The 22373-nt window shown below is 35.7% G+C and overlaps 3 protein-coding genes across 3 annotated transcripts in view; all 3 read right to left on the bottom strand.

Moving 5' to 3' along the window:
* Positions 1-22373, bottom strand: part of LOC311081236 (hemicentin-1-like) — a 123792-nt gene that overhangs the window by 50376 nt on the left and 51043 nt on the right. The window lies entirely within an intron of this gene.
* On the bottom strand, positions 848-3666 carry LOC311082902 (vascular cell adhesion protein 1-like). Its single transcript, XM_084114084.1, has 5 exons — positions 3499-3666; positions 2769-3038; positions 2339-2668; positions 1892-2119; positions 848-1526 (listed from the first exon to the last, which is right to left on the bottom strand). The coding sequence occupies exons 1-5, from the start codon at positions 3551-3553 to the stop codon at positions 1456-1458; spliced, it is 954 nt and encodes a 317-aa protein (XP_083970210.1). The 5' UTR covers positions 3554-3666; the 3' UTR covers positions 848-1455.
* Positions 16923-19857, bottom strand: LOC311082971 (uncharacterized protein). The gene is made up of 5 exons (XM_084114180.1): positions 19689-19857; positions 18968-19228; positions 18534-18863; positions 18091-18314; positions 16923-17725 (listed from the first exon to the last, which is right to left on the bottom strand). The coding sequence occupies exons 2-4, from the start codon at positions 19119-19121 to the stop codon at positions 18208-18210; spliced, it is 591 nt and encodes a 196-aa protein (XP_083970306.1). The 5' UTR covers positions 19122-19228; positions 19689-19857; the 3' UTR covers positions 16923-17725; positions 18091-18207.

The raw sequence follows: 22373 nt of genomic DNA, 5'->3' as shown, positions 1-22373 counted from the left end.
CGCTCGGGGAGCAGTGAGGGGTTAGGTGCCTTGCTCAAGGGCACTTCAGTCGCTTTTTACTGTTAACCACTGTTATGGATGTGACGTTTTCACATTATGGATGTTAAGTGTCTAAACTAATGACTTTTGATATAAAACTTAAATAGTAGTGGCAAATAATTACAAAACTCTAAATTATCCATGATCCACAGGAATACTCCAGACAGTCTTTTAAAATATACAACTTATATACATAAACACGCAATACAGCCAAATTGCTCCACGTCATTTATTTTTGTGGAAAGCCAGTGCAGGTCTGAGCGGCGGTCATATTTTGTACCGCCATGCGGTACATCTAGTTTAATGAGGTGCTCTGAAAATTATAAGCTGATGGTTCTTTTCATAGTTAAATGGATCTTTTCCATATAGTTCCATTTCCTGCTTCTGTTTCCATTCTCTCACCATTTTACCTATTCATGTATGTATGTGTGTTTAGATAAGTTATGTCTGTGATTTAGTTAATAAAACTTGTGCACAATACGTATTTGGTTCTGATTCTCTGCTTGCAACAAAGTTTACTTCACGAAGATTCTGACTACAGGCTCTTAGTACTGTACAGTAAGAAAGACATTTCCCTTACCCGGAAATGAATATTTCTTAGAATTAATAAACAATTAACGCCGAGTGTGAACAGGTGGGTTGATTTTAATATTAATTTTACTACATTAAGTTAATTATATGAACTGATCCAAATATTCAAAATCAATTATAACCAGTTATTATTGATAATTAATATTTCATAGAGCTAATTCTTCACATCACATTCACAGAGTACAGAAGAAATTTAAAAGATGAACTGAGCAATGAATGATTAATACTCAATACTTTTCATTGAGGCATTACAAGATGACAAACAATCAAATATACTAGAATACAGCTGTTATAAACAATAATGTCAAAAACATTACATTTTATCATTTACTTGATGTCATGTACATCAGTGGTTCTCAGTTGTTGTGGTCCTTTTCCAGATCCAGATTTTATACTAGACATCAACACATATAAAAGTAACATTGTTTTTTTAATACAATTGACAGACTGACAGGAAAACAGTTCTAAACTTCACAGTGAACAGTTAAAGAACCTATGATATACATACATTTAAACCTAAAATCTTAATATTACTTTTAAAAAAAAGTTATTAAATGTTATGTGTCACATGTATTTTGACAGATAAATGGTATCAAAAATGAAAACAAATGATATATTAACATACAAAACATTGGGTTAAGGCAATAATATTTACCATATTTTTTATGTGGTGAGATTTCAAAGTGGTAATTTATTTTGTCCAATAATTTCAAAAAATAAATCTAAAAATTAAAGTCATTAAATACATACATTCACAAGTCAACAGCATTTTTAGTCCCATTTTGGAGAAAAAAACAAAAAAACAATTCTGCAGCTATTTCTCTCTTATGTGACAATTATCGATGCAACCAGATGCTGGGAGAAGATAAGAACATTCCAGAATGTGGGACGATTGCCTGTGAAAGAAGAGCTGTGTGAATGATGGTACAAACAGAAACACACACACAATGTTTTCAAAGCTCAATCCCTGTCTACAGTTACAGAAGAGAGAAGAGCAGTGCTGGAGCTGCTGAAGAAACACCGACCCGACATCCAGAAAGAGTTTTTGTCATATATCAGCACAAAGGACTCAAGTAAGTCATCAGATATTTCACAAATGTGCCCTCAAAATACTTACTCATTTTCAATGAGAGCAAAATGACTGAGCTAAATACATAAAAAGAAATTCAATGCAAAATGTCTTAATGAACATTTATAAAATCCTATTCAAATATAAGCAAAAAGGATATGCAGTTCAATTTTCTTTTCATTTATAACCCACCTGTAGATGTGATGATGAACACTTTGCTGTCACTTCCCTGAGAGTTTGTGGCGATGCACGTGTAGTTTCCTGAGCTGAGCGTGGAGGACAGAAGCTCTGAGGAGCGGATCGTCTCTTTCAGATGTTCCCATGAGTACGTAGGAGCCGGGTTTGCCTTCACTGTACAGTTTAGTGTCACCTCTTTGGTTTTACTGATGGTCTCTGTTGAACTGGAGTGTTTTGGTTTATCTGAGGAGGACAGAGGAACATATTTTCACAACTGAAACATATTTATGTAAATTGAAATCATAATATGCAATATTTATCAAATGATCTCAGTTAATAAACAAAACTCTGCATATGATGAAATATGACAGTTGCACATCCTTCATGCTAGAAGACCCTTCAGAAAGTATAAACTGACTTAAATTTAATCAAATTTGCAAGCGTAGAAATAAATAAACCTACAGTAAACTTCAACATTGAGTTTTTCTGATTGGGCTGTTGGAGGAGGTCGAGGTCCTTCTTCTCCCAGTTCCAGCTTTGCTTCACACCAGTACTGAGCTCCATCATCAGCTCTGTCTGGACGGATCAGGAGTTTAGATGTTTCACTGACTGGAGTCTTGATGGTGTCAGTGAAGGTGGTTTGATCCACCAGAGTCTGTCCTTTGTACCAGTTGACAGTGAGATTCTGAACAGGAGCCACATTGAGAACGTCACACTGGAGCTCATACTGGTTTCCCTCCATCATTGGTCCGTTGTGATTCACAGTGCTGATGGACACACTGTCTGGAGTCTCTGTTGAGGAAGATTTACACACTGATATCTGCAGTCATGAATGTACAGTAGATATTTCTGAGAAAGAAAAGATAAAAATATCAATAACAGAGAAACTCACTGTAAATAGTCACTGGGAGAGTCACTTCACACTGTCTCTTATTAATATAGTTTATGAAGCAGGATGGCTCTATGTCCCATTCTCTCAGTTCTGGCACTCTCCATGTGATCAGACTGTCTCTGGTCATGGGCACTGCTCCCTCACTGGCTTCCCATCCCATTCCTCTATGCGGGACAGAAGTGTTGCAGTCGACTGAGACAGAACCGCCGTACCTCACAACAACTCTCTGTGGGTTGAGCTGAAGAGGACATTCATCATCAGCATGTGAACCTGTTAAACACATTGAGAAGGATGTGATTTAAAACTGGTGAAGATTCAGCACAGAATAGCATCACTAAAGTATTGGATTACAAGCAGACACAGAAATAACTTTCTAAGAGTCATTAAGACCTGCAAACTGAACACTGGTCCATGATAGGCCTCTAGAGTTTTGTATTTTATAGAGTTGGGACCATGACATCTTAATAGCTAGTGAAAAATGTAATAGGTTTCTGTAAAAACCCATCTATTGTCATATGCAACAAAAAAGCTTTACTAATACAGTAGCGAGGCAATATTTGGCAGGGTTAGTCCAAACTCAAACATGTCAACTGAACAGAGAAATTAATTTACCACTCCCAACTCTGTTAATTTAGCCTACAATAAAGTAAAAGCTAAACTTTAAAACATATTTAATCTCATTCCAGACGCATCGGAAGAATAAAAGAAAGAATTAAGTCAACATACAAACCTGTGAAACTCAAAAGCTGTAAAACTGTCCAAAGTCCAAAGAAATATTGTAGCATATTGAAAAACAATTGATCAGAAAATACTGTAAATAAGACCCAACTTTATCACTGTAACTCAGAGTGCAAGTCTGTGACTGAATAGCTGTAGCTCGAGCAACGCAATAGTGAAACAAAAAAAATAACTAACCCCACCCATAAACTATTTTGAGAGGAAATTTCACTGGGTTGACCTCACGAACATTACGTATTAATGGATGACTGCAAAACATATATCATCATACATCATACAAAAAAAAAAAAAAAATCAAAAAAAAAAATCAAAAGTTTCTCTGAAAAACATTTTCCAAGGGGTCCTTGGTCTAGAAAAAAAGCTTCTGTTTTATTGCACTCAGCGCCCACCTGTGGTAATTGCAGGATAGAACAGACAAAACCCAGAAACATCTGACTGACATCAACTGTAAGTTTGTTCTACTTGCATTTATAAGTACATTTATAAGAACTCTCCCACCATCTATTTTTAAAATGAATTATGAGGATTAGCCACCCTGAGTCACCTGTTCATACGTGTAAAATTACTTTCATGAATTGGCCAATCCAATGCACTGCTAATGGCCTGGTTTATTTAAGGGGTTGCTTACTTTTAGCATTCAGTGATCCTTATACAAGTCCTTATAAACCTCTCTGTGTTTATTTAGCGTTGTTTGACTGACTGACTGTAGCTAACAAATAAAATGCACGTCCAGCTAACGATTTTTTGTTCTCAATATGACTGGGAAGGTTAGTTTCTGGTTATATGTAAAAAAAATACATCTAAAAATAACCATTAGGGGGCGTTGTAGGTACAGGTTCAGTTTAGATTGTCACGAAAACTTCCCTGCAACGTTCTGGGAATGTTAGTTTTTGGTTATAAAAAATAAAACCTAAAAATAACTATTATAATGTTCTGTAGGTTCCCTTTAATTATCCTCCACTCTCAGAAAACAAGGTACAAAAGCGGTCACGGTTCTTCATAAGGTACCCCTATCTTCAAGTGCATGTTAGTACCTAAACGTTACCTAAAGGTACTGTCCCAGTGACAACTTTTATACCATTTTTACCACAATTTAGCATTTTGTAACAAAAAACAATACGCTACATCTGCACGCTTGACTGAAGAACTATGGAGCCAGAATGACAAAAAAATTTGAATCTGAATTGTGTACATTTTAATTATATATTCTGTTATATATTCGCAATTTTGACTAATATGTGTAAAGTTTTATAAGTTACATTGCATAAGTTACAGTTTAACTGATAGTAATCGGTCAAAATTCTTACTGTAGGTTAACGGCTAAGAGGTTAATTATGGTCATCCCCAACAAACCTACACAATAGCCATTTAATTTCCACAAACACAAACTTTGGGGGTCATTTGTAGGGGCGTGGTTTGTACTACTGTGGGATGCAGTCGGACACACTTGACTAGAAGGGTCTGTCTGCACCCAATATAAACCATGGACCAATAAAGTACGCCTCCCGTGAAGAAACAAGGATATCATTGACTGAAACAATCTTTTCAAGTACATTTATTTATTTATTATTTTGTATGTTTCTAAGGTTAACTTGTCTTGCTTTTGAATATTAAGAAGTATGGAATAACAGCTAGACCTATTAGTAAAACAAACTAAATAATACAATCAAATACAGACCTAATTATAGCTAAAAACCCTCAACACTAAACCTCTTGTCACAGAGTCAGCCACACCGTCACAGCCCCAATCATCACTCAGTCACCAGAGTACTGACTCGCTGCACCTGCACTCCCTCATCAACACACCCTTTATACGTCCCGTTCACCTTTCACTCCTTGTCTGGTCTTGTTGCAGGAAACACTGCTTTATGTCAGACTCCTTACCTATCTACTCACCTGAGATCGTCTCGTCCTGTATCCAGTCCGTCATCCTGATCCAGATCGCCTGTCTTCGTGTTCACTCGTCACTTGCACAGAGATTCCACTTCAGTCATCGCCAGCTAAGTCACCATCATCTTTCTACAAGTCACCATCATCTGGTTCCCGTTGTTCCACCACCACTATGCTTTTAATAAACACTGTGTGCACCTAAACCTGTCTGTCTCCTCCTGTGTTTGTGACAGAAGACCAGACCATCATGCAAAGTCCTGTTGGAACCAAATGGAACCAGCTCCTGTTGGAGCGGGGAGCGTACACCGGATCAGTTTGCCGCACCTGTGCAGGCGGTTCAGCAAACTCTCCTCTCTGCACCACCAAGGGGGTAATCTTTCAGAAAAAACTGAAGCTTCCCCGGGGGCCGCCATTGATTAGCAGACCATCACCTGCTGTTAGCATTCCATTGACTCCCATTCATTTTGGCGTCATTTTGACAGTGAATAACTTTACATCTGAGGTGTTTAAAGACTCCATATGTCCATTATTTCTTTGGGGGACGTGGAGACAAAATGACAAAATAATTAATCAGAATACTTAGCAAAAGTTTCTCCTGCTCCTAGCTCATGGACACCTCCTACTCACACTCTCCGTCTCTGCAAGTTTCGGAAGGGAATGATTCAGATTTCTCTTGGCACAGCTACTAGAAGACAGACAGGTTGCTCACGTCACATCTACGTCGTCATGCTCAGTTTGAGTCTGCGCAGTACGCTCGACCATCAGGAAGTGAGAGCTTCTTATTGAATTCACTTTTCTCCGTTGAATCCAATGGGGTCGCTATCCATTTCTTTTACTGTCTATGTGCACCACCCGCTCCTTCGCCACCTGCCTCTGCCAGTCCCATGGCCCGACCAGCTACATACAACGGTGAGGCGGAGGATTGCAGCGGGTTCCTTCTACAATGTTCACTATTTTTTGAAATGCAACCACAGCTTTTCTCCACGAATGAGCGCATATCGCCTTCATGATTTCCCTGCTATCTGGACGCGCACTCCATTGGGCCCAATCCATCATTGGCATCCTTCTTCAGTCACTTCAAGGAAGTCTTCGGTCAAACCGCATCAGAATTATCCGTCCATGATCAACTGTTCAACCTCCACCATGGTAATACTTCTATAAATGCTTATGCTCTGCAGTTCCGCACGTTGGCGACATCTAGCGGCTGGAATGAGATGGCCCTGTTGATAGCCTTTCGCCAGGGTCTGAACCCGGAAGTGGGTCACTATGGAATTATTCTTGTGCCAATAATAATGAACGTAGCTTTTCAAGAAACTAACGAAAATATAAATTGAAACTAAATAAATTATCTCTGAAACTGAAAAAGTATAAATCGCAGGCAAATTTTTTGACTTCGTTTTTAATACACTGCATGTTTTGCTAACTATTTCTCATATTTCAATTCAGAATATTTGTTTATTCCTGATGATTCTTTTGCATGTTAGGCTCTGATTAGGTTCAGCTGTTACAATTTAAAGAGAATACTAGCAAACGTGTGTGATATATTCAGCCCTCAAAAAAGGTTGGCAACCATGGCCATCACACTACTCATTGTTAGCACAGTTTACACGTTAATCAAAATTAATGATCACTTAAATAAGAGGAATTTAAACAATATGAAAATTACAGTCGTGGCCTGCTGTCAGATACAGACCTCAAAGGGCATATCATTACATATGTCACACAAAGAATGTTCTTGTTGCCATTTTTTTTAATTGATAATTGTATTTAGTTATTTCATTTAATTAATACTATCTTCTAACATTTAAAATTGTAAATATATTTTAACAATCATCAACCGTTTCAATCGTGACTTATACAACCAGTTAAATGAATGTAATTGAAAATATGAATTCAAATAAATGTATTCTTTATTGTCACTAAAGCATATACACAAGTATCAGAGTGAAGGTCTTGGATGCAATTATGTTGTGACAGGAAAGACCAGAATCCACAAAACATTAACTGCATAATATACATGTAATGCACAGTATTCTCATGATATACATTACTATACAAAATGCACAATTACAAATACAGAATACATTTTAAAAATTCATATACATTTTAAATGTTGCAATGATTCTTTGAACAGTTCCTGTTGCAGTACAATAGCAAAGCAGTGACTGGATACAAGCAGTACAAGGATAGTTCACCCAAAACATGAGCATTCTCTCATCATTTACTCTCCTTCATGCCATCCCAGATGTATATGACTTTCTTCTTGACATAAACTTAGACAAAGATTTTTAAGGAAATAATCCATCTCTGTGAGTCCATAATACAAGTGGATTGTAACCCATGTACGTAAGACAGTTGGTCAGAAGTGATTTTTAATAGTTAAAACAGTCATATCATTAGTATTTTTCTTATCTAGCCTATTGTTTGACTTCAGAAGCATTGACTCTCATCCACTGAGGTCGCATGGATTACCTTCACGCTCACTGTGTGTGGTTTTAATGCATCTTTAGGACTCGCAGAGATGGATTACTTTCCTTACAATCTTAATTCGTGTTTATCTGTAGAAAAAGTAAAATGCATCTGGGACAGCATGAGGGTGAGTAAAATAAGTGAGAATTTTATTTTTGGGTGAACTAACATTCATATGCTGTTGGTATGCTAATCCAAGATCAGCATAGACTAATAAGAATAAAGTGCAACCTCTTGTGTACTTGTGAACTATGTTTGTTTTAATCTAGAGGAAATTGAAATATTTGCTAGTTTATATTAAAATAAATCAATTGTCTGAAGATCAAGATCCCAGTCATTCAAAGGTGATGTGTCTGAACAAAGTAAGATTACTGTCTGATAGGGACAGTGGATCTCTGGTACTATCACTCCATCCTCTGTGTCAGCATCACAATTTTGTTTATGGAAAAGTTGCTCCACTTCCTGGAAAATGAGGGAGGAAATGTATTATAATCTAACAATACAAACTGCTTTAAACTCCCACATACAGTAACACGTTGCAGACTTAAAATATTTATTATATATATATTTAAGGGATTTTACAGCACTAAATATTTACCTCGGAGTCATGCAGCATTTATCATCTGTAATACTGTTGTGTAACCAGTAGATGGCTGTATAGCCCTATATTTAAACATATATCCATGGCTGTGCATTCCCTAGTTGCTGGATGTTTTCAGTCATAATTACTTGCATGTATTAATTTTTGAATTTTGACATATATTTATTATTAAAGACTATTAATATTAAATAATGTATTATTATTATATAAAGATTAAACATTTTTCTCAGAAATGTTCATCTGAAGTGCACTTTTTTTCATTATTATTAGTCAAATATGGACACAGAAAAAGCATTTTGTTACTCATACTAGATACATATAATAGCTTTATCAGTCATCTTCATCACACAAAAGTAATCAGAATAAATATTGCGACCAGGGCGATACTTCAAAATAATTGAGTCTTTACATGTTATGAACAGAGACGTGTTCTGTGGTCAAGTCGTGTCTCTCCTCTTTCAAAAACTCTGCATCGCAAATTAATCAGCAATTGAGAAATTCAGGTTTAAATAGCTTTATTGGCATGGTAAAAAAGGCTTTACATTGCCAAAGTTGAATCAGGCAGTGATTGACAGCGCTCTGGTCCTATGGCATCGGTCATTGACTGATACAGTACAGATACTGTAGGCTACAGTACTCTAGCCCAATGTTGTTTGGGGTGGCTGGGGGGAAATATGATCTAATCGAAGTAGAGCCCGACCGATATATCGGCGGGCCGATATTAGGCATTTTCCAAACTATTGGTATCGGCATTTATAACGGCCGATAAATGAATATTTAAAAAATAAAATAAAAGCGGACGAAACACCCTGCAACCATGTTATGAGTGTTGGCGCTGCATAGTTTGTCCACCAGAGCGCACTCTACAAGGAAGACTGCTAACATCAATGAGCTTGGAAATCACAACAAACTTATTCTGCCTAAATAAAGTAATGATTACTGTATTTATAACTAACATATCTGTAGTTCCAGTCCCTGCATTGTAAAACGTAAGTTAGGCACGCGAGGAGTGAACATTTAGACATAGAGAAAAAGTATTAAACATAGCAGCTAGCCTGTGCATAAAAGTTAGCTTTTCTTTTACACGTGTGTGAAATCCAAGTGTGCGTTACTGTAGGGGTAATTAACACATTATTACCGAGTCGATCGTTCCCTGGGATGCGTTTTCATGAAAATCGAATGTAAAGAGTTTTAGCTATCTCTAAAAACAGATGATCTTATAACACTAGTATATGGGGCACAGAGTAAAAGTAAATCGCTAGTTAATACCACTAACAAGGCTCAAAATAGCCTCACACTAACACGGTAGCATAATGAGGGTCCCTACATGCAAACCGAAGCACTGAGAACTTTGTAAGTGTACAGACAGTTTAATAAGAAGATACTTTATAAAGACAGTACATTACGCGTTTACATGCAGGAGCCATCTTGGAAAACAGTCTCGACTAATCGAGTCACGAACGGCGTGCTAAGTCAGCTGGTCGATAGGAATTACGTTTGTGAAATATAATGTAGCAGGGCGTTCGTGACTCGACTAGTTGAGACTGTTTTCCAAGATGATACCTGTAAACGCGTAATGTCTTTATAAAGTATCTTCTTATTAAACTGTCTGTACACTTACAAAGTTCTCAATGCTTCGGTTTGCATGTAGGGACCCTCATTATGCTACCGTGTTAGTGTGAGGCTATTTTGAGCCTTGTTAGTGGTATTAACTAGCGATTTACTTTTACTTACTCTGTGCCCCATATACTAGTGTTATAAGATAACGTTAATCTGTTTTTAGAGATAAAACTCTTTACATTCGATTTTAACCCATTTGTGCCCAAATTTTTCTGAATGGTTTCATGCATATAATCGTGTTAATAGTGTCCTATGTGAACATGTTCTGCATTTATTTTCCCCAGGTTTTTTTTTTCTTTCTTGAAAATCATATTTGAATGTGGGGCAACTATAGTTGCCGGTGGGCAAATATGTTGTATGCACCCCCTCAATGTAAAATATGAATAGGAGGAGAACATTTGGCATTTATCTCAAAATAACTGCTTTCAACAGATCAATCTTTATTCATAAACACATTTATTATGTATAAAAGTCGAAGAACATTTGATGTAAACCCAAAAAACTGCATCTAGCTTATAATCTCTTGAATATGAAAACACAACAAACAACAAATCCATTTGCCTTAACCATTGTGCGCTATTCAAGGTCTTTTTGACCCACATTTCTAACTTTCATTCATGGGAATAACATGGATAATTTGACATGGTTTAGTGTAAGATTTTTGCCCATCTTTTGGAAAATGCCGTTTTAAAAGTAACAAATTATCACTTTAACCAGTAGATGGCTGCAGAACTATTTGCTGAAAGACATCTTTTCACAAGTTTTTCCAGTTGTATTCATATCTACATATTATGAAATCACAATTATAATAATAAAAGTTACTTTTTGTCAAAGTTTAGGCACTTTTTGTACTGAAAAAAAAAAAATCCTGTTATATTATGATTAGAATCAAATGAATTTCATCAATGGACAAAATTCATCCTCAAAATCAGAAACAACACAGAACACACATAGACAGAAATGAATTGGCACACTTTAAATTTGTAGAATTATATGAAAAACAGATGTTTGAAATAAATGATAAACTCTAAAAACTCCAACTTTTCACTTTGTAACATCCTGATCAGGTTTGATTCTAATCATAATGGAACATTATTGAAAAACTAAAAAAAAATTTTTTCAGTACAAAAACTGCTAAACTTTGACAAAAAGTAACTTTTATTATTATAATTGTGATTTCATTATATGTAGATATGAATCTACCTGGAAAAACTTGTGAAAAGAAGTCTTTTAGTTTGAAACTTTTAGTACGTTAAAGAGCTCTGCAGTATGGAAGCTTGTTTCCGCCACAGAATAAAACATTTTAAGAGATAATTGCGACTTTTTATCTCACAATTGCGAGTTTACATCTCGCAATTCTGACTTTATTTCTCAGAATTTCGAGATATAAAGTCAGAATGGCGTGAAATAAAGTCGCAATTGCGTGTTATAAAGTCAGAATTGCGAGATATAAAGTCAGAATTCTGACTTTTTTTCTCACATCTGCGACTTTATATCACGCAATTCTGACTTTATAATACGCAATTGGGAGATATAAAGTCAGAATTGCATGATATAAAGTCACAATTGCGTGTTTAAACTATTCTGAGGTAAAAAAAAAAAAAAAAAAGTGTCTTTTTTCCCCCCTTAGAATTGGACTTTATATCTCACAATTCTGAGAAAATATGTCAGAATTGCGAGATATAAACTCGCAATTGCGTGTTATAAAGTCATATAAACTTTATATCTCGCAATTCTGACTTTATAACACGCAATTATGACTTTATTTCACGCAATTCTGACTTATAACTCGCAATTCTGACTTCATAACACGCAATTGCGACTTTATTTCACGCAATTCTGACTTTGTACATCGCAATTCTGAGAAATAAAGTCAGAATTGCGAGATGTAAACTCGCAATTGTGAGATTAAAAAGTCGCAATTATCATTTAAATTTTTTTATTTTGTGGCGGAAACAAGCTTCCATACTGCAGCCATCTACTGGTTAAAGGGATTTTTTTTACTTTTAAAACTGCATTTTCCAAAATTTGGGCAAAAATCTTACACTAAACCTTGTCTAATTATCCATGTTATCCTCATGAATGAAAGTTAGTATTTACTACTTATTTATTTTCTACAATAACCTTGATTTATTAACCTATTGACACTGTATACCCCATTTTCCCATGATATATGTACTTACAAGGCATTTGCCCACCGGCAACTATAGTTGCCGCTTGGACTTTTGACTAAGTATACAAAAAACTATAGATCTCTTGTAAGATTTGTTTTGTTTGGATGATTCTAGAGACCTTCATGATTATGTAGATATATATATGTAAACAAAAAATACTTATTAGTAACATGAAAATGACCTTTCTTTTGGAGGGTTTGCCTTCGCCATGCTTCCTAGAATTAGGGCTCGGAAGTTGACAGCCTCATGTGACAGGGAGGAAGTGAATACCTTTTTTTTTTTTCTTGAAATCCTTTATTTGGTTGTTTGCTTGCATGTCATTGAGAAATAAAACATGGACAACATCTAGAAAAATACTTACAAAAGGAAATTAACAACTATGCATTGCGGCAACTATAGTTGCCGGTGGGCTTAAATTAATGAAAACACATCCCAGGGAACGATCGACTCGGTAACCATGTGTTAATTACCTCACATAATGTATTTAGTGCATCACTAAGTAGTAGATTTTAGAAGGCAGGCAGCAAATGATGATTGAAAATGTTTTTTTGTAGCTTGATGGAATAGATGGATAGAATTAGGAGTGACCTTTGTCTTGTTTAATAATAATACAAATGATGATGATGATAATAATAATATCATCATCATTGATTTTTTTTTTAATTATTACTATTAATATTAATAATAATAGTTGATTTTTTTTTTGTTCAAAGGACTTTGTTTCATATCTTAAGTTTGTATTTTTAATATACATTATATTTATCAGAACTTTAATATATTCTGTTCTGTTGTGACAATAAAGTTAATTTAAAAAAAAAAAATTTTTTTTAAACTGCATTATATTATTTTAGTACGGCTGAGGACTCTTAAATAACTACGAATAACTAATGTTAGGGAAAATCTGTTCATATTTTGTTACACGTTTCTGGATTTTAAAAATATATATATATCGGCCGATATATCGGAATATCGGATTTTTAAATCACCAAATATTTGTATCGGTATCGGCCTTAAAAATCCTTTATCGGTCGGGCTCTAAATCAAAGCAAATATGATCTAATCGAAGACTGTAACCGAATGTAGATAAACAAGTCATGTAACGTTAGCTGCTAATGATTGGGCTAACAGTTAAATCAAGACAACAGAGCTGTATAATGTTATGGGCTCTCATTGAGCTCTAAAATGCCTCTCCACCTGAAAAAAGCCAGTACTGTATTATAAATAGTATTAGTATAGTATTAATGAAAAAAAGAAAAGAAAAAAAAAAGAAAATCAGACTTACCACGAGTAGGCTAACGTTATCCAGTATCCTCCTGATATAACGACGATGACTAATGATAAATATCATTCGTCTGTACTATTCCTTCCTAAGAAATCATCTCAACAATATAGTGTAGCAGCAAATAAATACAGATATAAACTTAATATCACTAAAATGAAATAGAAAGTTGCGATTACAGACGCTCACATCCACACATAAACACACCACTGACGTCTTCACTTCCAGGTCACGAAGCTGTCAATCAAAAACTCAGTAACCAATGAGAACACACTGCCACTAGCCCCGCCCCCACGAGAGAAATGTGTCAGAACGGCGAACAAAAACTCAGGGAGAGTAAACGAAAACTTCAGAAGCGGAAATGAAAACTCTGGAAGCGCATTTGTAAGTTCAGATCAGCGATTGAAATATAAGAAATAGTTAGCAAAACATGCAGTGTATTAAAAACGAAGTCAAAAAATTTGCCTTGATTTATTCTTTTTCAGTTTCAGAGATAATTTTCATTAGTTTCTTGAAAAGCTACGTGCATTATTATTGGCCCAAGAATAACTCCATAGGCCACCAGATGGTAATTCATGTCAACGAGTGGGTCTTTGAGCTGGTGTGAGTGAGTGGAGGCGGGGTTAATTTGAATATTCATTGAACCCATATACTAAATGAGGCAAGGGTGTAGAGTTACATTCAAGCTATTTTAAGGCATGACTAATTTTTTTCAAGGAAAAAATGTTTAAATATAACATTTTGGTGATCAAAAGTGAGTTTTAAGGGATAATATGACTGATTACTGGGGGACTTTAAGACAATATACAAGAGAGCACCTGGCCCAAACGGTGTTTGGTGTTTTTAGCCCCCAACGGCGCCTTCCAGGCAGCGAGGGGATGGGTAGGTTTAAGGTTGAGGTTAGGGTTAGCTGCCTGGAAGGAGCCATTGGGGGCTAAAAACAACATCGAGCTGGCACAAACATGACAAGCCATGTGCTCACACCAAACATGACACGAACACGTAGCTAATGAGAGGACTCACAAGCCGCATGTTCACACAAATCATAACATGAAAACATGAACCACATGCTACATAGAACACGACAACACAAGAATGCCCGGCAAATGAAAACATAAACCAGGCACTCTACAAAAACGCGCAAGACAAGAGTGAATGAACACTCAAGTCGTGCTCTCAAACATGGAGCATGAATGTACAAACCCCGATACAGAACCAAAACCAAACTAGACAGGATCCGAACACCATGCTCCCCACATGAAACAAAGCACATGGACAAGAGAACGCATGGCTCGAGCACACTCAAATCTGCAAGCTCGCGCAAAGACAAGACGATACATGAGTTTCTGGGCTCTGTCACAAAACTAAACCAGACTCAAGTGACAGAACTTTCAATGAAAAACACCTTAAAATGTAGGGGGTTTTTTTAAAGAAAAAAGAAAAAACACGTAAGGCATCACAGCCATCCACTGTCACAAAGAGGTAAACAGACTCGTGGTGCATCACTATCTGGCTAGATGGCTTGCTGTGGTTAACATGTTCTTCCTTGTGTGTATTCTCACTGACTTTGTGTGAAAACTACATATGTGTGAAACTGCGACCCTGCCCAAGCTGTAATTGCTGCTAATTCAGTTTTTCAAAGCAGTTTTCTTGTGATATAAAAATAATATCAAACAAAACAACAAAATATCTTATGCAGAGCTGAAATGGCTTTCACAATCTTTGTATTCTGCTTATAGGAAGTGGCACTACTGAACTTGTGCTCAGCTCACTGTAACGACTGAGACAAATCAGACGCAAGTATTTGCTATAGTTTAACAAATAATATTTAAAACTCACTCTGGGATCTGTGGTCCCATCCCCACAACAAGGGCAAGAAGGTCTTAATTACCATGACCACGATCAGATAAGTTGGTTTTCTGGCTGTTAAATATGTGCTCACTGGTCAAGACAGAGACAATGGGGAAGACAGAAACAGACTTTAAAACACTTTGCTGCATTAATCTGATCTATAAATGAACATGCATCCCAGAAAATTGTGTCAATGATTTAATGTCTTGTGTAGTGTTTTTAATTCTATTTTTTTTTTTTTTGATACTGTGTATTTTATGATAGAACCAACGGTCAATGTAACCTCACCTATACCATGTCTGGTCTATATAAATTGGTACTTTGAAGATCGAAATGATTGTGTACATGATATGCCGATAGCTGCGCAACATATTAGTATTACAAGAATCTTTCTTAGTTTCTTCATCAGAAACCAATCCAGCTGCACATGCAATTGAGCACGCTTAAAACAAAGATTCATAAATCAACCACAGAGAAATTTTCCTGCTTGGAAATTCCACCCTTCTCATTGGTCAAGCAAACCCGGAGAGGTGGGGCCTTTCTCAGGCTTTATTAGTAACAAATTCACAGTGACCCTGCCCTTCTCTTCTTCTGGCCTTCACTGCTGCTTCTTCAAGTTGATGTCTGTGGGGAACCACAGCCTGCTATGCCTTCACTCTCCCAACAGAGTCAGACTGTATTTTCTTCAAACCAACTCAGAAGAAAACTGCAACTTTACCATCACTGAATGGGCAAACATCTTCGACTTCCTCACTCCTTGGTTGCCTGCGTGGCTTTTCTAGCCCAGGGCCGGCAGGTCACAATCTGCATGTGGTCAGCCATGTGCTCATGGAGAGAGAGAAAACCTTCAACCAGAACAGAGTCAAACAAACCACTCAAGTTCATCATATCTTCTTCATCCAAGAAAGAAAACGATCGCAAGTTTAACATTTGACACTCACGGAACCAACAACTTCAATTTTCAACAACTTCAAGAATTGTGTCCACTGCACAGACCATGCAAGTATCAATTTAATGAGGTGCTCTGAAAATTATAAGCTGATGGTTCTTTTCATAGTTAAATGGATCTTTTCCATAGTTCCATTTCCTGCTTCCATTTCCATTCTCTCACTCATAATTTTACCTATTCTTGTATGTATGTGTGTTTAGATTAGTTATGTCTGTGATTTAGTTAATAAAACTTGTGCACAATACGTATTTGGTTCTGATTCTCTGCTTGCAACAAAGTTTACTTTACGATTTAGATTCTGACTACAGGCTCTTAGTACTGTACAGTAAGAAAGACATTTCCCTTACCCGGAAATGAATATTTCTTAGAATTAATAAACAATTAACGCCGAGTGTGAACAGGTGGGTTGATTTTAATATTAATTTAACTACATTAAGTTAATTATATGAACTGATCCAAATATTCATAATCAATTATAACCAGTTATTATTGATTATTAATATTTCATCAAATGAAATAAAGCTAATTCGTTACATCACATTCACAGAGTACAGAAGAAATTTAAAAGATGAACTGAGCAATGAATGATTAATACTCAATACCTTTAATTGAGGCATTACAAGATGACAAACAATCAAATATACTAGAATACAGCTGTTAGAAACAATAATGTCAAAAACATTACATTTTATCATTTACTTGATGTCATGTACATCAGTGGTTCTCAGTTGTTTTTTTCCTTTTCCAGATTTCCAGATCCAGATTTTACACTAGACATCAACACATATAAAAGTAACATATTGTTTTTAATACAAATGACAGACTGGCAGGAAAACAGTTCTAAACTTCACAGTGAACAGTTAAAGAACCTATGATATACATACATTTAAACCTAAAATCTTAATATTACTTTAAAAAAAGTTATTAAATGTTATGTGTCACATGTATTTTGACAGATAAATGGTATCAAAAATGAAAACAAATGATATATTAACAAGGGGTCATGTTAAGGCAATAATATTTACCATATTTTTTATTTGGTGAGATTTCAAAGTGGTAACTTATTTTGTCCAATAATTTCAAAAAATAAATCTAAAAAAAATCCAAGTAAACATTAAAGAAAATTTACTTTTCAGTGACAGATGTTTAATTTCATGCTAACATTTAAAGGCAGGGATTTTATTCATGAATAAAATGGATGTGTAATAGCAGTTTCCCTGATCATGCATCAAGTCATTAAATACATACATTTACAAGTCAACAGCATTTTTAGTCCCATTTTGGAGAAAAAAACAATTCTGCAGCTATTTCTCTCTTATGTGACAATTATCGATGCAACCAGAAGCTGGGAGAAGATAAGAACAGTCCAGAATGTGGGACGATTGCCTGTGAAAGAAGAGCCGTGTGAATGATGGTACAAACAGAAACACACACACAATGTTTTCAAAGCTCAATCCCTGTCTACAGTTACAGAAGAGAGAAGAGCAGTGCTGGAGCTGCTGAAGAAACACCGACCCGACATCCAGAAAGAGTTTTTGTCTTATATCAGCACAAAGGACTCAAGTAAGTCATCAGATATTTCACAAATGTGCCCTCAGATTCCTTCCTCATTTTCAATGAGAGCAAAATGACTGAGCTAAATACATAAAAAGAAATTCAATGCAAAATGTCTTAATGAACATTTATAAAATCCTATTCAAATATAAGCAAAAAGGATATGCAGTTCAATTTTCTTTTCATTTATAACCCACCTGTAGATGTGATGATGAACACTTTGCTGTCACTTCCCTGAGAGTTTGTGGCGATGCACGTGTAGTTTCCTGAGCTGAGCGTGGAGGACAGAAGCTCTGAGGAGCGGATCGTCTCTTTCAGATGTTCCCATGAGTAGGAGCCGGGTTTGCCTTCACTGTACAGTTTAGTGTCACCTCTTTGGTTTTACTGATGGTCTCTGTTGAACTGGAGTGTTTTGGTTTATCTGAGGAGGACAGAGGAACATATTTTCACAACTGAAACATATTTATGTTAATTGAAATCATAATATGCAATATTTATCAAATGATCTCAGTTAATAAACAAAACTCTGCATATGATGAAATATGACAGTTGCACATCCTTCATGCTAGAAGACCCTTCAGAAAGTATAAACTGAATTAAATTTAATCAAATTTGCAAGCGTAGAAATAAATAAACCTACAGTAAACTTCAACATTGAGTTTTTCTGATGGGGCTGTTGGAGGAGGTCGAGGTCCTTCTTCTCCCAGTTCCAGCTTTGCTTCACACCAGTACTGAGCTCCATCATCAGCTCTGTCTGGACGGATCAGGAGTTTAGATGTTTCACTGACTGGAGTCTTGATGGTGTCAGTGAAGGTGGTTTGATCCACCAGAGTCTGTCCTTTGTACCAGTTGACAGTGAGACTCTGAACAGGAGCCACATTGAGAACGTCACACTGGAGCTCATACTGGTTTCCCTCCATCATTGGTCCGTTGTGATTCACAGTGCTGATGGACACACTGTCTGGAGTCTCTGTTGAGGAAGATTTACACACTGATATCTGCAGTCATGAATGTACATACATTAGATATTTCTGAGAAAGAAAAGATAAAAATATCAATAACAGAGAAACTCACTGTAAATAGTCACTGTGAGAGTCACTGCACACTGTGGCTTATAGTTCATGTAGCAGGATGGCTCTATGCCCCATTCTCTCAGTTCTGGCACTCTCCATGTGATCAGACTGTCTCTGGTCATGGGCACTGCTCCCACACTGGCTTCCCATCCCATTCCTTTATGCTGGACAGAAGTGCTGCAGTCGACTGAGACAGAACCGCTGTACCTCACAACAACTCTCTGTGGGTTGAGCTGAAGAGGACATTCATCAGCATGTGTACCTGTTAAACACATTGAGAAGGATGTGATTTAAAACTGGTGAAGATTCAGCACAGAATAGCATCACTAAAGTATTGGATTACAAGCAGACACAGAAATAACTGTCTAAGAGTCATTAAGACCTGCAAACTGAACACTGGTCCATGATACGCCTCTAGAGTTTTGTATTTTATAGAGTTGGGACCATGACATCTTAATAGCTAGTGAACAATGTAATAGGTTTCTGTAAAAACCCATCTATTGTCATATGCAACAAAAAAGCTTTACTAATACAGTAGCGAGGCAATATTTGGCAGGGTTAGTCCGAACTCAAACATGTCAACTGAACTGAGAAATTAATTTACCACTCCCAACTCTGTTAATTTAGCCTACAATAAAGTAAAAGCTAAACTTTAAAACATATTTAATCTCATTCCAGACGCATCGGAAGAATAAAAGACAGAAATAAGTCAACATACAAACCTGTGAAACTCAACAGCTGTAAAACTGCCAATAAAAAAGTCCAAAGAAATGTTGAAGCATATTGAAAAACAATTGATCAGAAAATACTGTAAATAAGACCCAACTTTATCACTGTAACTCAGAGTGCAAGTCTGTGACTGAATAGCTGTAGCTCGAGCAACGCAATAGTGGAACAAAAAAAATAACTAACCCCACCCATAAACTATTTTGAGAGGAAATTTCACTGGGTTGACCTCACGAACATTACGTATTAATGAATGACTGCAAAACATACTCAGAAACAAAATGAAATCTAGAAATAACCTGAATCCTTGCAATGATAGTATTACCCTAACCAGACAACCAGAAAATACGTAGATGAGACTGACGTTGGATGTTGGAGTTATTTTGGGTAATAATTTGATGCTCTCACAGAAATTTAACATCATAAAAAAAATGTAAAAAAATCTAAAGTTTCTCTGAAAAACATTTTCCAAGGGGTCCTTGGTCTAGAAAAAAAGCTTCTGTTTTATTGCACTCAGCGCCCACCTGTGGTAATTGCAGGACAGAACAGACAAAACCCAGAAACATCTGACTGACATCAACTGTAAGTTTGTTCTACTTGCATCTATAAGTACATTTATAAGAACTCTCCCACCATCTATTTTTAAAATGAATTATGAGGATTAGCCACCCTGAGTCACCTGTTCATACGTATAAAATTGACCCAATTGATTGGCCAATCACATGCACTGCTAATGGCCTGGTTTCTTTAAAGGGGTTGCTTACTTTTAGCATTCAGACTGACTGACTGTAGCTTACAAATAAAATGCATGTCCAGCTAACGATTTTTTTGTTCTCAGTATGACTGGGAAGGTTCGTTTCCGGTTATATATAAAACATTAAATCTAAAAATAACCATTAGGGGGCGTTATAGGTACAGGTTCAGTTTAGATTGTCATGAAAACTTCCCTGCAACGTTCTGGGAATGTTAGTTTTTGGTTATAAAAAATAAAACCTAAAAATAACTATTATAATGTTCTGTAGGTTCCCTTTAATTATCCTCCACTCTCAGAAAACAAGGTACAAAAGCGGTCACGGTTCCCTTTCAAAAGCAACTCATTTCAAGAGTGCATGTTAGTATCTAAACGTTACATGTTAAAACCTTTTTAAAAGGTACTGTCCCAGTGACAACTTCTGTACCATTTTTACCACAATTTAGCATTTTGTAACAAAAAACAATACGCTACATCTGCACACTTGACTGAAGAACTATGAAGCCAGATTGATAAAACAATTTGAATCTGAATTGTGTACATTTGAATTATATACAAGTGTAATTTCTCAAAATGAAATTTTGTGGCATTTTATATAGTTTTGAATTAGATTTTTTTTTTTTTTTACTCGAATTCTGGACATTTGATATTTAACTATGTGTTTTTTACCCTCTCACAGACACAATTTTGACTAATTTGTTATAGTTTACATTGCATAAGTTAACTGATAGTAATCGGTCAAAATTCTTACTGTAGGTTAACGGCTAAGCCGTTAATTATGGTCATCCCCAACCAGGGACGTGCACAGACATTTTGAGGGTCAGGGGCTCAAGTGAAATAAAGGGCACTTCTCATAATTACGTTTTTTTTTTTTTTTTTTTTACAAAAAAGTATATATATTAACGCAACTCTGACTTCCTTTTTAAAAAATTAATTAAAAAAGTTAATTAATTTTATCTTCCTCAAACTCACGCAATTGTTTCATTTTCAAAAGATGTCTACAAAATAATCCGTTCACACAGAAACCATGGTCTCCTTAGTATTCATAGGTTTATAGAGCAGCAAAGCAAACCATTCCACAATGTGCATGTTTTGAAAACATTTTCTATGCTACTAGTTTCAAGTAGCCTATATATGAAGAGTTCAGATGCAAAAGCCTCTAAGTGCCATCTGAAATTTTCTTCTAAAATGAGCATTTTTTTTTTCTTAAATGACAATTAATAGGTAATTTTCATTGCCAGTAATGTGAAATAAGTGAACATAAACATACAAGCTTGATAAAAATGATCATTATAAGGAAATTTCAGATGGCACTTAGAGGCTTTTTCATCTGAACTCTTCATATTTAGAATAACCTAAATAACTGCATCAAGCAGAGGGGCGTGTTTTACTAATAATTTGTTTATTTTTGCACAAGGCACTACATCGTTTTAATTATTTTGGAATACATAACACTTTAAAATTAAACTTCCCAAAATAATTGAGTAAAAATTCAATAAAAGCCAATGTCAAGTATGTATTTGTGGTTGTATGGAATACTATTTTATAAAGGTTTAGAGGAAATAAAAAAAAGTTAAATTACTCATAAATAAAAAGTTAATTTATAAATATTGTTATTTTGAATGTTTAATGTTTACTTATTTCTACTCAGTTTTATTTATTAATGTACCAGATGCAGTTACTCAGATTTACTACATTTTTTAGAGTAGGCCTATCCTCCATCTGTTTGCATCTGTAGATTTCTTCTAAATTCACCAATTTAGATTTCTACATTTCAGGGGGAAAGACTCTTGATGTCATTAACTGGGGACGTTCTGTATGCAAATTAGGCGTCAACTAGTTAAAATGCGCACATTTGCATCTAATTAACAGGGCAATGCAGGTAAATAGGATAAACAAAATAACTAGCATATCACCTGGTGGTGATATA

The sequence above is a fragment of the Abramis brama genome, assembly GCF_963993115.1.
Source record: "Abramis brama genome assembly, chromosome: 1".
Lineage (NCBI taxonomy): Eukaryota > Metazoa > Chordata > Actinopteri > Cypriniformes > Leuciscidae > Abramis > Abramis brama.
The sequence above is the reverse complement of the archived record's forward strand: the minus strand, read 5'-3'. Positions and strand labels throughout refer to the sequence as shown.